The 15,146-nt window shown below is 35.6% G+C and overlaps 1 protein-coding gene across 3 annotated transcripts; it reads left to right on the top strand.

Annotated features, from left to right (window-relative positions):
* The first annotated feature begins 9,534 nt into the window (after window positions 1-9,534).
* On the top strand, window positions 9,535-13,664 carry LOC114288117 (uncharacterized). 3 transcript variants are annotated; one of them, XM_082883077.1, is made up of 5 exons: window positions 9,535-9,960; window positions 10,297-10,425; window positions 10,516-10,622; window positions 12,165-12,304; window positions 13,527-13,664. In XM_082883077.1, the coding sequence occupies exons 2-4, from the start codon at window positions 10,384-10,386 to the stop codon at window positions 12,256-12,258; spliced, it is 243 nt and encodes an 80-aa protein (XP_082739203.1). In that variant the 5' UTR covers window positions 9,535-9,960; window positions 10,297-10,383; the 3' UTR covers window positions 12,259-12,304; window positions 13,527-13,664. The 3 variants fall into 3 exon arrangements, 1 of the variants encoding a protein (XP_082739203.1); XR_014337963.1 differs by lacking the exons at window positions 9,535-9,960; window positions 13,527-13,664 and adding an exon at window positions 10,706-11,825 and having other exon boundaries at window positions 10,398-10,425; window positions 12,165-12,300; XR_014337962.1 differs by lacking the exons at window positions 9,535-9,960; window positions 10,297-10,425; window positions 13,527-13,664 and adding an exon at window positions 10,706-11,825 and having other exon boundaries at window positions 10,432-10,622; window positions 12,165-12,300.
* The last annotated feature ends 1,482 nt before the right edge of the window (window positions 13,665-15,146 follow it).

The raw sequence follows: 15,146 nt of genomic DNA, 5'->3' as shown, positions 1-15,146 counted from the left end.
TGGATGAGATTGTTAGTGAGAGAATAGTTAGTGAAGAGATAGTTACTGTGGGGATTGCTAGTGAGGGGATTAAGTAAAAGTGTGTTTGTTTTTATGATAGTTTGGAAAATGGTTAGTGATGGGATTGCTAAATTATTATAAAAAATAAATAAATAAAAATTATTTATACATTAAAAAAAAAACAAGTATTAAAATAAACAGGTGCACTTGATAAAAAAAATTTAAAAAATAATTTTTTTATATAAAATAGACTCAATCCACTCACTATTTTCCTGATCCTATCCAAAATCTAACCAAGCTAATCCCCTCCTGAAGGGGATTACTATGCCCCTCACACTGTTAATCTCCCCTCCCAAATCATCACCAAACAAGGTATAGGTGGAACCCACACTCATAGTAATCCAATCTGGCTAAACAAACATGGCCTTAAGACTTAAACATAAAAATGAGATCATATTTGAGGCCACGTTTGTTTGGCAGATTAGGTTGTGATGAGATTATTAGTGAAATGATGGTTAGTAAAGAAATTGTTAATGTAAGGATTGCTTAGTGAGGGGATTAAGTAAAGTGTGTTTGTTTTGGTGATAATGTGGGAGATGGTTAGTGATGGGAAATTATTTTTATACAAATAAATAAATAAATTATTTCTATATTAAAAAAATAAAAACAAATTAAAACAAACAGGTGCACTTGGTAAAAAAAATTTTAAAAAATAAAATTTGTATATAAAATGTACTCAATCCACTCACTATTTTTCTAATTCCATCCAAAATTCACCCAAGCTAATCCTCTTACTGAGGGAGATTACTAAGTCCTCCACACTAGCAATCCTCCCTCTCAAATCAACACCAAACAAGCTGTGGGTGCGACCCACATCCATATCAATCTAGTACAGCCACCCACGCCGATAAACAAACTAGCCTAAAAGTTAAGGCTTTCGACAATAAACTTCTTTTAAAAATTTTTTATAGGCCTTAGGCGATAGTCTAAGTGGCCTAATAGTTGAGTCACTTCTAATTTACTCGAATGAAATTAAAATAGAATGAAATAATCATTTCTTCTATAGAATTAGGAGAATTTTATTAGACACATGTACATACCACATACACCCTTAGTTACGTCATTTTCTTCTATACTTATGACTAATTTTCTTCTTTAATTATGACATTATTTTGAGATATTTGATTATGACATTTTTTGTTTTTGGTTATAATTTTTTTTTTTTTTAGTCATGACTCAGAAAGTATGAAATTATATCATTTTCTTCTATAATTATACGGTGCATATGATATATACCTCTTGTACCATAGTCTTTCGGGAGATGTTACAATGTGCACCCTCAAAAAGGTGCATATTGTATGCCTTTCATAAAATTTCATAACTTAAACTTAAAATGTCATAACTTTTTCACTACAAAAGTTATAACTTTTTTTCACTGAAAAATGTCATAACAAAATCTTAAAGTCTCATAACAAAAATCACAAAATGTCATAACATTATCATTCCTAACTTTAGGGTGCACATCATAAATTTGATATTTATAACTGTACTATAAAATATCATAACACACATCACAAACAATCATAACGTTCATTATAAAAAATCATAACATTTTGTGTATCATTTGAAAATATGCGCATTATAAATTTCTCCTAGTCTTTCCCATAGAGTTATAGTTCCTTAATAATGATTTTATCTGCAATGCATTTTCTATCAATTTTTTTTAGTAAACTAAATGTGAGAATGAAAATTTTAAAGTTTAATCTTTTGAGAATAATCATTTCCAATATTTATGTCATGCAATTTTTCAGACAATTTATAAAGTTTAATCTTTTAGTTTGCAACTTTCTCACTGACATTCCCCTAATTGCTCTCTATCCAAACACATATATGCTCAAAATCCTTATTTTAAATGGTATAGAAAGAAAAACAGAACAAATAATAGAAAGTAAAGCTAATTACAAACTAAATATGCAGACAAAGCTATACTTCAAACATAGACCAAAACCTGCTTTCTATTGTAATAATAGACATATGTTCCTCAGAGACAGGGACGGAACTAGGATTTTATCCTTTAGGGGGCCAAAATCTGGAATAAAAATATTCATTTAATGCAGATTTTTTTTTTAAAATTAAGATTTTTTTTTACTGACCAAATTGCATTTTTTATTTTTGAAAAACCACTCACTTAAGCAGTAAGCACTACACAAGAAATAAAAAAATTACAAAATTTAAAAAAAAAAAAAAAAGAGAATAAGATTTTATCACATTTTATTTATCATATAACATAATATTATTGCATTAGCAACAACTATGAATTATAGAACTCATTATACTAATGCAACAATATATAATATTATAAAAAGAATTAGGCATAAAAATATAATCGTCATAATATAATTGTTCTGCTATGGAGTTAGAAAAGAGAATAAAACACAAGAAGAAAAATAAATAAATAAAATAAAATAAAACACAAGAAGAAGGGGAAAACAAAAAGAAGATAGAATAACAAGAGACATTAGAAACATAAAAGTAGGTTATATTAAGATTGTGTTTGATTCATAGATTTGAGTAGAAATTTACAAACGAAAAAAAAATATGTACATGAAATGTAATTATATATTTTGTCCGTATTTCACTTTTTTTTTTCTTTTCCTTCTTAAATTTCTATTCAAATTCATTAATCAAATACAACGTAAATACTTTTTCACATAGAGTGCCCATGAAATTATTCGAGTTAAAAGCAGAATAAAAAAAGAAAAAGAAAGTGGGGGTGAAAATTAAACAAAATTTATCAACTGGGAGGGCCAATACACATACACATATGGAAATGGATATAAAGTAGCAGCAGTATACACAAAGCAATTGAGCCAAGGCAGGGGGGCCATGGCCCCTTACCGTCTACACTTGGGTCCGTTCCTGCTCAAAGATCATAAGATAACAAAATCGTAAGTTTGTGCATAGAAAGCGATTATCCTAAACAGTGAAAAATTCATACACTAAACAACAAATGCATATGAGTAGTCCTCCATCAGCCAATTCAAGCATTTTCAACAGGTTCATTTGTATCTGCATATAGCATATTGTTTCCATCCCACCTTGGCATCAAGTTCCTACGAGCAGATTTTGAATCAAATCCATAAGAAACTCAAAATTGAAGTGTAACTAATAATATACATAAAATAAACATATGTGCACAGAATTGGTGAACGAAATGTACTTTTCTGTGCACGTAACAATGCTGATGAAGTATAACAGTATTTATTTGTTTCAAAACTTACCAATGCAGTACGATTCTTCTGGTCAGAACAGCAATTCTTTCCTGTGGCACTCCAACCTAAGCATACATATAGTTGCATTTTGTTAGAAGATTTTTAGTTAGTATGTAAGAGTAGATAAATATAGAATCTCAAAAATGGTAGAAACTTTTGTGATTCTTACAAATTTCCAACCCAAAAGCTCCCTGCAACCACTACAGTGGATATCAGAAACCGTGTTATCACACTTCATCCGATAATGTGCTTCGCCAGCAACATCCACATTGACTCTGCAAAACACCAAAGCAAATGCAATGCAGATTAGCAAGAAGATGTTGAAATTGGTCATTGTTGAATTTAAAATTCTTGGTAATAGGAAGTCCAAATTGCATTTGTGTTAGGGAAAATATGTAATTCCCCACAAGTAAATCAATCAATGGGAATAAAAACTAATGCGAAAAAATTAAATCAAAAGCAATATGAGAATTTTACGTGGTTCTCTCAATGTAAGGTACGTCCACGGGATCGAAATTCGATTCCACTATCAACCAAATAAGTTTCCAAATGATTACAAACGAGACACCAATGGTCTCACAAAACCACCCTTAGGTGAATTCTAAATAATCACAAATAAACAAAAGAAAAGACCTCACCAAATAAATGAACCAAAATCTTCAGAACTAGAGTTGAAAAAACCCAAAATAATAACCCAAATCAGCTTTAAATCAAAGACTGTCGCAACATCAAATCACGCACAATGAGACCCACTCAATTTGATCAAACCTGCTGCTCAACTGGAAAAACACCACAACATCCCCCCCTCTCATCCCGCAGTCCACGCACCCCCCCTTTCAAAAAAGAAATGTTATCCCATACCTTACCAAACCAATAGCAACAACAAATAAAAAAAAAACCGTAAAAATATGGGCAAAACAGTCAACTAGACATACAATACTTTTTTAAAAAAATCATACCAAAAATAAAAAAGGACTAAATGGTTTTCAAAAAAACACAGAGGACTATATAGAGCAACATTTTCCTACATGAGATTTATGAGTAATTTTTCCAAAAATTAATCTCTTCACTCATTGCAAAACACCAAATATTTATCTTTTTGAAGTTTGCTACTTGTAAGTAGGCTAAAACAGGGATTTGATGAATTGTTCCAATTCAAGCAATCCAACCTTCACCCACAGGCATTCAGGAAGTTAATCACATAAGCAGTTAGCCTCATGGCAAGCATGCTTTCATGGCAACATTAACACACATGCAGTATGCTAAAGCGTAAACACTCACAGTGTACTCCGAGCTAAAACAGAGAACTAGTTAGAAATCATGCATGATCCTAGTTCATGTTAAGATGGCTAATGCAACACAAGCAAAAATGCAGCTAAGATAGGCTCGGCTATCTAGAATTTCATGTGAAATGCAACTCGATAACATGTTGTTTGAACACGTATTCAAGTAAGTGTATTGAAAATACAATGTTGGTTTGTATGATGCGCCGAGCCCAGTGCATGTGTAGACACCCCATTTTTGACCAACCTTAAGACTCAGACGTCATTGATTGAGCACTCGGTGATGGTGCATGTTGTGCTCGTTCTGAGGTTTCGGAGTTTCGACTAAGAGCCTTACCCTCGGACCTCGGGACCCTTTTGCGCTTTGCCTCGGTTTGCGAACCAAGTCTTGTTTTCTCTTCCCGAAGGGAGGGAGAGGTCTCATAGACCACCTCTCAGTGGCCGTAGGCTACTTTCCGTGGTCGTAGGCCACTTTTCCCGTTTGGAGACCAGTTTTCGGTTTTCGGAACCGTCGGCCGTGCGCCTCGGTTCGAGACCGCTTAACTTTCTCCGTTTGGCATGGTTTTTGGTACACACCTTTTTTCCTCTCTCTAGAGGAACACTGTGGCCCGGGAGACCACCTTTGTGGTCGTACGCCACTTTCGATGCTTAACAGTCAGTTTTCGGGGCACCCGGTTGCGCGTTTTGGCCCCCGAACCCTCGTTTTGCATCCGTCTTGGTTCATTTTTGGCATGGACCCTATTTTCATTGTTCAGAAGGTGGTACAAGGGTGGGAGACCACCTTTTCTCCTTGGAGACCACTTTTCCCCCGCTGGCCGGTTTTCTTGTCAGGTAACTGGTCTCCCTCATTTTTGAGCCACAATTGCTGGTCTCCTACCACACCACTAGCTTACATTCAATTGGGAGACCACCATTTAGGGCTGCCGACCACTTTTCTTGAGCTTGGACCTTTTGAACTAGTCGGCCGACTAGGGGATGTGGTCGGCCGACCACCTGAACTGGTCGGCCTGCCTCCCTTAGCTTTGTCTCTGTGAGTTGTTGCCAGCTGTGCCAGCTGGAAGGCACAGACTGGATCCTCCATACACGTGTATGGAGGATCTTCAACCTTGGTTTTAAGCTTCTAGGAGAAGCTTTGGTCCCTCTTGTCTATAAAGGAAGGGCTCCCCTTCCTTGTAGAGGGTTCTGAATTTGGTTGAAGCATACATACATACATCCCCCCCCTTGTCTCTATATTTTGTGTTCAAAGTGCTAAGTTCTTGCCCCTTTGCACACTACCTCTTAGCCTAACACCTCCAACACCAACCTAAGCTTCTTGGAGGGTCTTGAGAGGTCCTAAGGAGCTGCATTTTTGGTCCATAAGCTTCTAGAGTTGCTGAGCTACAAGGGTAACATCCTATTCCCTCTTTTGAGTTTTATTTTGCTCCATCTTTTAGCCATACTTGAAAGCATTTTTGAGCTCTGGTGTTAACTGAAAAAAGTCTTGTTTTGAGGTCCTTAACATGTTTGTTTAAGATCATTTTCTGTTGGGGGTCATCTACCCCATCGAATGCTTCATTTCACCTTGTTTTGAGCCATACATTAAGGACTTTGTTTTGAGATTTGTTTGCCCTTTTGACCACAGAAATCTAGTGGATTTTCAGTGGTTATTATGTGTTTTTGAGAGCCAAAATCAGAGAGGGGTGACCCTCTCTCTCCTTGTTTTGATTTCTAGCATATTTGGCCTAACAAAGGAGCCCTTATTTTCATGCTTCCAAGCCATTTTTCAAGCCATTTTTAGTGAGTTTTAGGACATGCATAGGCTCTGTCCAGAGCTTGTTTTTCCATATTGGGTGTCCATCTTGCATGTGTAGAATAACCCTCTTCATAGCCTATCAAAGGAGCATCTCATTCTTGCATGCATTGACCATGTTTCAATGAGTTTTTGGGCTTTATTTGGCATGCCATACCTCTGAATTTTTCTGGTTTAGTGACCTCTTGATTGCCTCACATGCTTGTAGTGCAAACCCTCTTTACTAGCTTACATTGCATGCTATTTTGGCCTTTGATCCTAGCACTTTTTGGCCATGCCTTAAACTGATTTTGTGCATGTTTTGGACTGCCTTAGCTCTGTTTTTGGGCCTCATGGTCGAATGATGTTTGCTATGCATGGTTGTAGTTCAATATCCTTGCCTAGCTTTGAGTTTTGAAGCCTATTGCATGCGTATTTTGAGGTGTTTTCATGTTTTGGCATCATTGTGAATCATATTTCAGAGCTTATATGTATGCCATATTCCCATGTTTTCCACTCTTTAAATGTGTTTGAGAGTTATGCATGAATACCTCATTTTTGGACCATTGCATGAGCTTCATTTCCATGCTTTGTGAGCCATTATTTTAGTCCATATTTGCTACTGTTTTGGCCTGCATAGGGACTGTTTGGGGCTGGTTTGGCCATTTGAGTATTGCTTTGCATGCCTATAGTGTAATCCACTTCACTAGTTTCGGTATTTGTGCCATCTAGCATGCATTGTGTGAGGTGTTTGCATGATTCGGGACCATCTTGCATGTCATTTCAGAGCTGGAAAATATGTGATTGTATGCCATATTTCATGCTTACCATGCTTTGGTGGAGTTGCACTAGGTTTGGTCCCTTGCATTTGTGCATGTTTGCATGTGTGTTGTTGCTTCACTTTCATCATGTATGGCCATTGATTTGAGTGTGGCTGAGCCCCATTCATTTTAGTTTAAGTCCATCTTGCATTATGTATGTCATATCCATGTTGTTGCATGCTTGATCGTTGCATTGTGTATGCCTTGTTCATGTCTTCGTGCATGTCCATCTTCGTATGTGCATTGTGTACGCTATATAGTTCATGTGCATTGAGTATGCCATTCTTAGTTCATAGCATTGTGTATGCTAGTTGCATGTTTGCATATCATCCCTCGCATGCTAGCATGATTAGGTTGCATTGCATTTAGGGTTACATGCTAGTCGTATTGTGTATGCCATGTATATTGCATTGCGTTTGGAATAGGGTTTAGTCCAAACACGGGAAACGAGGGACGTTTCGTATTCCAAGTGACAAAACGTGCCTCGATTCTCGATCGCCGACACTCCAAATTACCCATGATGGAGTTTAGGCCTTGTTGTGTTTATATGTGCATTCATTTTATATCGAGTCGTGCAATCCAACTCCTCGGCCATCATGCATCGAGATGCGTGATTGGTGGCACGAAGATCAAGGACTACACTCCCTGGAGCTTGTGCAATGATGGGGAGAGTTCTCATGCACACATACGTTGAAAATACTTTGCCATGCCCATTTCTCGCTCTCTGTTGCAGCAAACCGGAAACCAGCAGCAAAAACTGGTCAGCAGCTTTCTGGAGCTTTGTATAGTGTTCTGGGACCAGTTGCAAACAGAGGCAAATCGGGGCATCGCGATAGATTTCCCGATAAGGCGACTTGAGCATGCATGCATCCCTATCATTCGGAACAGAGCTGAGGCAGTCCATTTTGTTTAATTTGCATGCTAGTTTCCTTACTTAGTTAATTCGTTAATTAATTAATGTTGTGTAACAATTAGTTTAATTAGCCTAGATTAGCTAGTTTATTCTGTACTATTCATTCGGACCCTCCGAGGAGGGCAATGTTGTAATACGTATGCGTGTGTGTGTGATGCATGTCTTCCAACCCCACGTCTTTCTCCCTTTTATTTACTAGCTTATGATGGTTAGTTTAGGGCACGTTTCAATTAGCATACTTATGATCGCATGTTTGCATCCATTTATTTGTCTTGCATGCACCGGGCTTGACGCATCATACTAACTGCATTGTATTTCAATTCCGAGTTGAATACGTGTATCAGTTGTTGCATTTCATAAGCCATTTTAGAATAGCCGAGCCTATCTTAGTTGCATTTTTGCATGTGTTGCATTAGGCATTTCAGCATAGTTAGGATTCACGCATGATTTCTAAGTAGCTTCTTTCTTTGGCTTGGAGTATTCGGTAAGTATTTATGCTTTAGCATCCTTGCATGCGTGTGAGTGACTGCCATGATAGCATGCTTACCATGAGGCTATTTGCTTATGTGGTATAACTGTCTGAATGCCTATGGGTGAAGGTTGGGTTATTTGAATTGGAACAATTCACTAATTGAGAGTTTTAAGCCCACTTGAGAGTGGCAAAATCATGTTTTCTTAAGCCCACTTGAGGGTGGAAAATCCATGTCTTAGCCTACTTGCGAGTAGCACAATCAAACTATCTTTCGAATAAACAAACATGAAATGTTTTGTTCCAACTCAAACGATCCAGTTTATACTTGTATGTTGTGTGCATCACATAGTAATTCTAGGCTAATAACCGGAATAAGAGCACATAATGTTCTCAAAACTCGATATCATGGTTAGTAGAGGCCGATCTTTGATCGGGCGAGTGAGGGTGCTCACGAAGTGACCTTCCCCAATCGTACCCAAGTTCCCGAGCCGAGGCAACTTTGGTGATGACAGACACGTGGCCTTAGGCACGAGTCAGGGTTTTCTAAATTCCCCCAAAATAAAATATTTAGGTGGCGATTCTGTATCTGGCAAAGCAGTCCATGTTTGGCACTTGTTTCTAAAAATCAGTTTTTCAAAACGATTTGACGGATTTGGACTCTTTGATGATTCATCGGTCTTGCATTGCACTCCGCGAGATTAGATATAGGACCGTGACCTAAATAATAAGAAACAAGAGTTATCTTTTTAGGTTAACTCTTGTGTTTTATAATAAGAAACAAGAGTTATCTTTTTAGGTTAACTCTTGTGTTTTATAATAAGAAACAAGAGTTATCTTTTTCATCATTTTTCTTTTAGATCTGTCACTTTGCTTCATTTCTCTCTGCAAACAAATCTTGATCAAATTTTCAGTGGTTTGGTTAACCTAACAAGTTATCACCAAGGCTTGTTGTATGTGTGTAGTCTGGTTTTGAAGGATATTTGGACTGCAAATGACTAATTTGCTTCTGGTTCTTTTTGAAGGCTGATTCCTCGATTGATTGACTTTTTAAGTCATTAAAAGGATAACAAAACTTGGAACTGAAAATACACTCTGTTGTCATATGAAAGTCTTGATCCATGACCTCAATTCTCTTATTTTTGTTAAAGGTCACACATTGGCATTCCATTAATATATGATCAACGTTCAAACTACTAGTATTCTATAAAACAATTATAATGGGGAACATTCAATTTTTTGCACTTCCTCTTTTTTTATTTCACCGTTTCTGCACAAGTGTATGTTTGTGTGTAGCATTGATCCTGAAATATTCACTTTTTCTAAGGATTCCCTACTGCCGAACGCAGCATGGAGGTACCTGCATGGAAAAGGGGGCTAAGATTCCTGCAAATAAAGAAGTAAAGCTTCGCTGCTGCAGTTCACTCCATTGTGGTACATTTTTGCTAATTTTATTATCTTTAAGCATCTACTTCATCAATTTTAAACATTTATTAGATCTTCCTCTACCTTTCGCAAACTATCACAAGATTCATGCATTAAAAAAATGGGTTTATTGTGAATGATATCATATAATATTTGATTATTTAGCAATCAAATTTGTTCTTTTGTATTAAAAAAGTCCACGTATCAAAATATTTGTTAGCCTCTTTCTTCTGACAAATTTTACTGCTGTACTTCCTCATATAAGCAAAGAGATGGGTTTCCACTGGAGATGTAGCTCTGGAATAATTTATCCTAGCTTGCCTCAGTTCATTTCCATTGCTGCAGTTTCATCTTTTGCTCTTGGAGCCACTTTGAACACTTTGGTTTTCCCCCAGTTGGGTCGGGTAAGTTAGTCTCTAATGTTCTCTTGTTATGGGAAAACCGAAGCCTGCTAAACTTGCCAACTTTCTGGAGGTAAACTTTGATGTATGCAAGCAGATGATTTTCTATTTTCGCTAGAGATTATAATACAAAATTCTATAACAAACTTTCTTCTCTCTGCAGTGTGACGTCTTCGTTTATGTTTCTTGTGCACAAACTGCTCTTTTGGATAGCAAAGAGTTCTTATCTTCTGTTATTACCCCTTTTGAAGCCATGATAGCTTTCAGCAGGTATTGCCAGAAAATTCCCCTATTTATTAGTCTGATTATTAGTTAATGGTTCTTAACTCCATCTTAACATATTATTTTTGTAGGTAAAACTAGATTCTTGTTCATCACCTCTAGATATTATGCTCTACCTCTCAAACATGTTCTCAATCTTTCAAAAAATACCCAAACACCATTACACAGCTACAGTGACTGTTGATTAGGCATCCATGAAACAGTAAGCTTCATGAGGAGCCATTTTTGCATCCTATGTGTTAGCAGACACCATACTAAAACTCCTAGAAATGTGTCAGACAGGTGGCCAGAAGAAAAGAAGCATGTAAGGGACACGTGTATACTGGTGGATATAAACTCCAGTATACTTAAAAAGTGATGTTATGATCTTCATTGCGCTTATCTTTACAGTTTTGCATGAGTTTATATAGTAACTTGTATAATTCAGTCCAATTAATGTATTTGTTGCAAATAGAATGTACATGTTTTTAATTATTGCCATGTACTTGTCATGTCTCTTTCCCCTTTTATATAGTCTAGTGATATCATTTGAGGCTGATTTTCTTATGGAATAGTTTTTTGTAAATAGTTCAGCGCCTATTCCAGCGTTGGCAGGCCTCTGCATGGTGCTGCTCACTGCCTTGTCAATCAAATATGATCAGCAAGATGACTGGATTTATTGGTGACTTCAACTTCATCCCATCTCATACCTGATATCCTTTGGTCAGGGGTCTTGTTCTTCTTATTGTGACGAGTTTAGTTGGCACACCATTCCCAAGCACCAGTCCTTTTTGGCCCGGCCTCCTCTTACTTTGCCATCTGGGCCTCCTTTCCTGGTCTTGCCCATCCTCGTAGGCCTGCCTCTAATTGCAGTTTTTCTCCCTACCACACGTTTAATTGTTAACCCGAGGTTTTGACATGTTCCTTACAACATCTGCTTCAAAGGTCTCCTCTCTATTGTTTTTACATTTATTGTTTTTGACACTGTATGCCTAGAATAAGAATCTGGGTAAGAGTAATTATTATGAGGTGCTAGGACTTTTGTTTATGTCCAATTGTAACTTATTTTGTTTTGATTTCATTTTGTAGGATAAACAAGAAGTATTCATAGAAAAGGTGGTTCGGAAAAGGCAAAAATGCATCACCACTGTGAAAAGCCTGGACCTTTTTGCTAAGAAATCTGCTCGAATTAATTGTTGTGTTTTCTAAATTGTAGGTTATTATGCTATTTTTCTTCCCCTTAGTATTAAATATTATCTCAATTTGTGGAATAACATTTTAGGTGTAATACTTAGTGGAGGGTTAGATGTACGCAGCCTTCCACATGTAGAGAAGTTGTTTCTGTGTTTTGTACTAATGAATGGAAATAAGGAAGTGGAGTAAAACTTGGCGATTAGATTAGAGGTTCAAAACAATAAATTAATTGTGTGGGAAGGGACTGTTTGTCCAAAATTCATGCTTAAAGCATTTTGATTCTCTACAATTACTGTATTTCATCAGTATCCTTACTTAACATATTATTTTTTCTTTGTTTATGATTTTATTTCTCAGAGGAAGTCAATGGACAGGAGCTTATGTGATGGAATTTCATAATTTGATGATTTCATTTCCAATGGAATTAAGAGACCAGTTGGAAGAAGCATGATTTTCATTCCTTCATGGTGGATACGTAGAAGATTTTGAACTGGAAGGTAACTTTGTTTGCTCTTTCGGCATCATTGTTTGAAGTAGTAATGAGTTTTTTTGGAAATAATTAAGAGAAGGAATGGGAGAGTCACTCATGATCTATTCAGACTTGGCAAGAGAGCGAGAAACAATTAAAAGATTGGTAAAACTTCTTATTATTTAGTTTATAATGTTTTTGAATAAAAGAGTAAATTTCTTCTAAATTGTACCAAAATATGACATAGTTTGAAATTATCTCATGCAAAATAGTTTAAGTTGCCATCAGATGCATCTGAATTAGCTAAGCTAAATAAGTAGCGGACTAGAATGTCTCCTCCCTCTTGGAATTATTCTATTTTTCATTTTATTTTTGAATATTGATTCTCCTCTTTTAGATTTTTTTCTTTCCTTCTTATTTTCAAGAGTATTTGTAGAGGATAGGTCATTTTTTTGGTACCATAGTAGGTCTAAGAATGAGAATTTACTTTGAGTATGAATATATTGTTTCAAATTTTTTGCTCAATTTTTATTTGCAAAGATGCTTTCAAATAAAAAAAATGGTTCTGTGAACATATGGGCTTTGTATTTTAGAATGGATTATAATGAACCGTTTATTTTACTTTTGTTAACTACAATTTTAAACTTAGAGGTCAGGTTTTCTAACAAGAGGAGATTGATGCATCTTTTACCGTAACCTTGAGAATATGCAATGGCAATTGATTTTGGTCGTGAAGGTTATATTGTATTTTTATGATTTTCCAACAAGAGACCTATTTTTGCCAATATGGCAATTTTGTTCTTCCAGGTTGTGAAGGAAAAACCTGCACAGAAACCCACTTCATACCTCAAATTATTTAGCTGTTTGTTTCCTTTAATATATCCCTCTCCCGGTTTAATAAGGATTATCCAGTGATAAATGTTGTTATTATTTATATTGATTGTCCCTGCCTTAATGATATGGCCATTTTACTTTTTAGATTAGAAAATACTCTCCGAAAGGCAGAGGGAAAATCTTTACCAGGTGATTATTTATTTTTTCTACTTGTTTTCCATGTCCATTAATTTACTTGATGGAAAACTCTCTCTCTTATTTATTAATTTATTTCCTGTTTTTCTGTAGGTAAGATGGATAAAATCATACATAACCCAAATTTACCTTTTTGGTGTTTTTTTCTACATAGGACAGGAACATGGTAAATGTAATTAATGTTTCTAATATTTTGAATATTTGAATGTGTGGGTCATCAGAGACCAGTGAGGAAAATGAAGGTGGAACTCTTGCCTTAGTGAAAGCAATAGAGAAGGCTCTTCAGGTGAGCAACAATGACCCTAAATCGATAATCAAGGGAACAGCTAAATCTGGGACAGAGTATCTTGCATCTTGATCTTATCACGGTCTTGACATTCAAAGCAACAGTTCCTTAATGCTTCACTCTCTTATCTCAATCTTATTTATATTGGTTCGGTTTTTACTCTCTTATTGTTCTTAATGCTTGAAATAGTTGGTTTATTTTTTTATTTTTTTTCTTCTTGCTGCAATTCTTGTTCCTTCAATTGATATTAGTGCTCAATGGAAGACTTGGAAGCTGCTGAAAAGTTGTATATTAGTTATTGGTTAGAATTGGCAACTACTCTTGAATATTGGTTCGATTTATTTTTTTATTTTTTTATTGTTGCTGCAATTCTTTTAAATGTTATTCATCTCACACTGATGAGAGCTACTTTTGAATTTAAAGTAATACGACTTTTTCTTGACCATTTTGATTTCAATTGATATATTTCAAGTTTGAACATGAATTATTTTTATGCTTTGGTATGCAATGCATTGTTTCTTATTTTTAATTTTGTTTCCAAGCTTAGTTTATTTATTATTTTAATAAACATAAATTATTAGTTCTTAATAATTGTTTATAACAGGTATTTTTTTTTTTTTTTTTTTTTGAACACCAGGCAAAGAACCATATATATTAACCATAGGACAAGGAGATTTTAAAATGTTTGAGTAAAAGCATCGATATAGTCCCAATAACTATACCGGGTTTCCCTGTTACGAATGTCAAGGTGACGAGTAGTATGCGGATGAATACCCCATGTGGCAATGGGCATAATGTTTATGATAGTAATTTTACTATACTGGATGGGACTAGCGGTTTTGGAGGGATCATGCGAAGTATGCTTGATCTCCGCAGCTACAGTTTCAATAAGTATCTGTTCATAAACATATTTGTACTGGTCAAAATGAGGAGGAAATTGTTGCGTGGTAAGATACGCTTGATTTCCCATGGATCAAACATCCATTGTTCATCTGTAAGAAAATGAATTTATGTTTGAAGAAAATTAATTTGTTTTTCTTTAAAAGTAACTAAATTACGAATTTGATCTAGCTCTTTTGTGTAGGGTTCTGTTATAAATTCAAAAATAAGTGGTTGATTACTGATAGTCATGTGAATGCCTATAGGATCAATTTTAATGATAGGCATTAAAAGACATAAAAATGGCGTTCCCAAAATGATTGTTGGGGACATATTTCTGATAAGGACAAAAGATGTAAATAAGAAAATGCCCTGATTACAGATAAGAGCTTTAGGTATCTTATACTTGATGTGCATAGAATTACCACTAGCACTAGTAAGTGATTGAGTAGTTTTTTGAAAGCATCTGGTGGGAATCAATCATTCACGTATACAATTCATGTCAGCACCACTATCAACAAGGGCTACTGCATCTTTAATAATAAAATCAGGTTGAATAACAAAAGTAATACGTATATACCATTTCTGAAATGTAACCTGATTAACAAGCATTAAATACTAGTTATCTTCCTGTGCTTACTGTCCAAAAGTTTTTGGAGCTTTAGCGTTACCAATC

This window comes from Camellia sinensis, chromosome 8 (genome assembly GCF_055761805.1).
Source record: "Camellia sinensis isolate YWXY chromosome 8, ASM5576180v1, whole genome shotgun sequence".
In the NCBI taxonomy this organism is placed as follows: domain Eukaryota; kingdom Viridiplantae; phylum Streptophyta; class Magnoliopsida; order Ericales; family Theaceae; genus Camellia; species Camellia sinensis.
This window is presented reverse-complemented; position numbering and strand designations above follow the sequence as displayed.

What these genes read in the sequence shown, in the direction of transcription:
- LOC114288117 (XM_082883077.1), top strand. Translation starts at nt 10,384, where the DNA reads ATGGGAAAACCGAAGCCTGCTAAACTTGCCAACTTTCTGGAG. An exon ending in AACTTGCCAACTTTCTGGAG is followed by an intron (nt 10,426 to 10,515) that starts GTAAACTTTGAT and finishes TTCTCTCTGCAG; the next exon opens with TGTGACGTCTTCGTTTATGT. An exon ending in GCCATGATAGCTTTCAGCAG is followed by an intron (nt 10,623 to 12,164) that starts GTATTGCCAGAA and finishes TTTATTTCTCAG; the next exon opens with AGGAAGTCAATGGACAGGAG.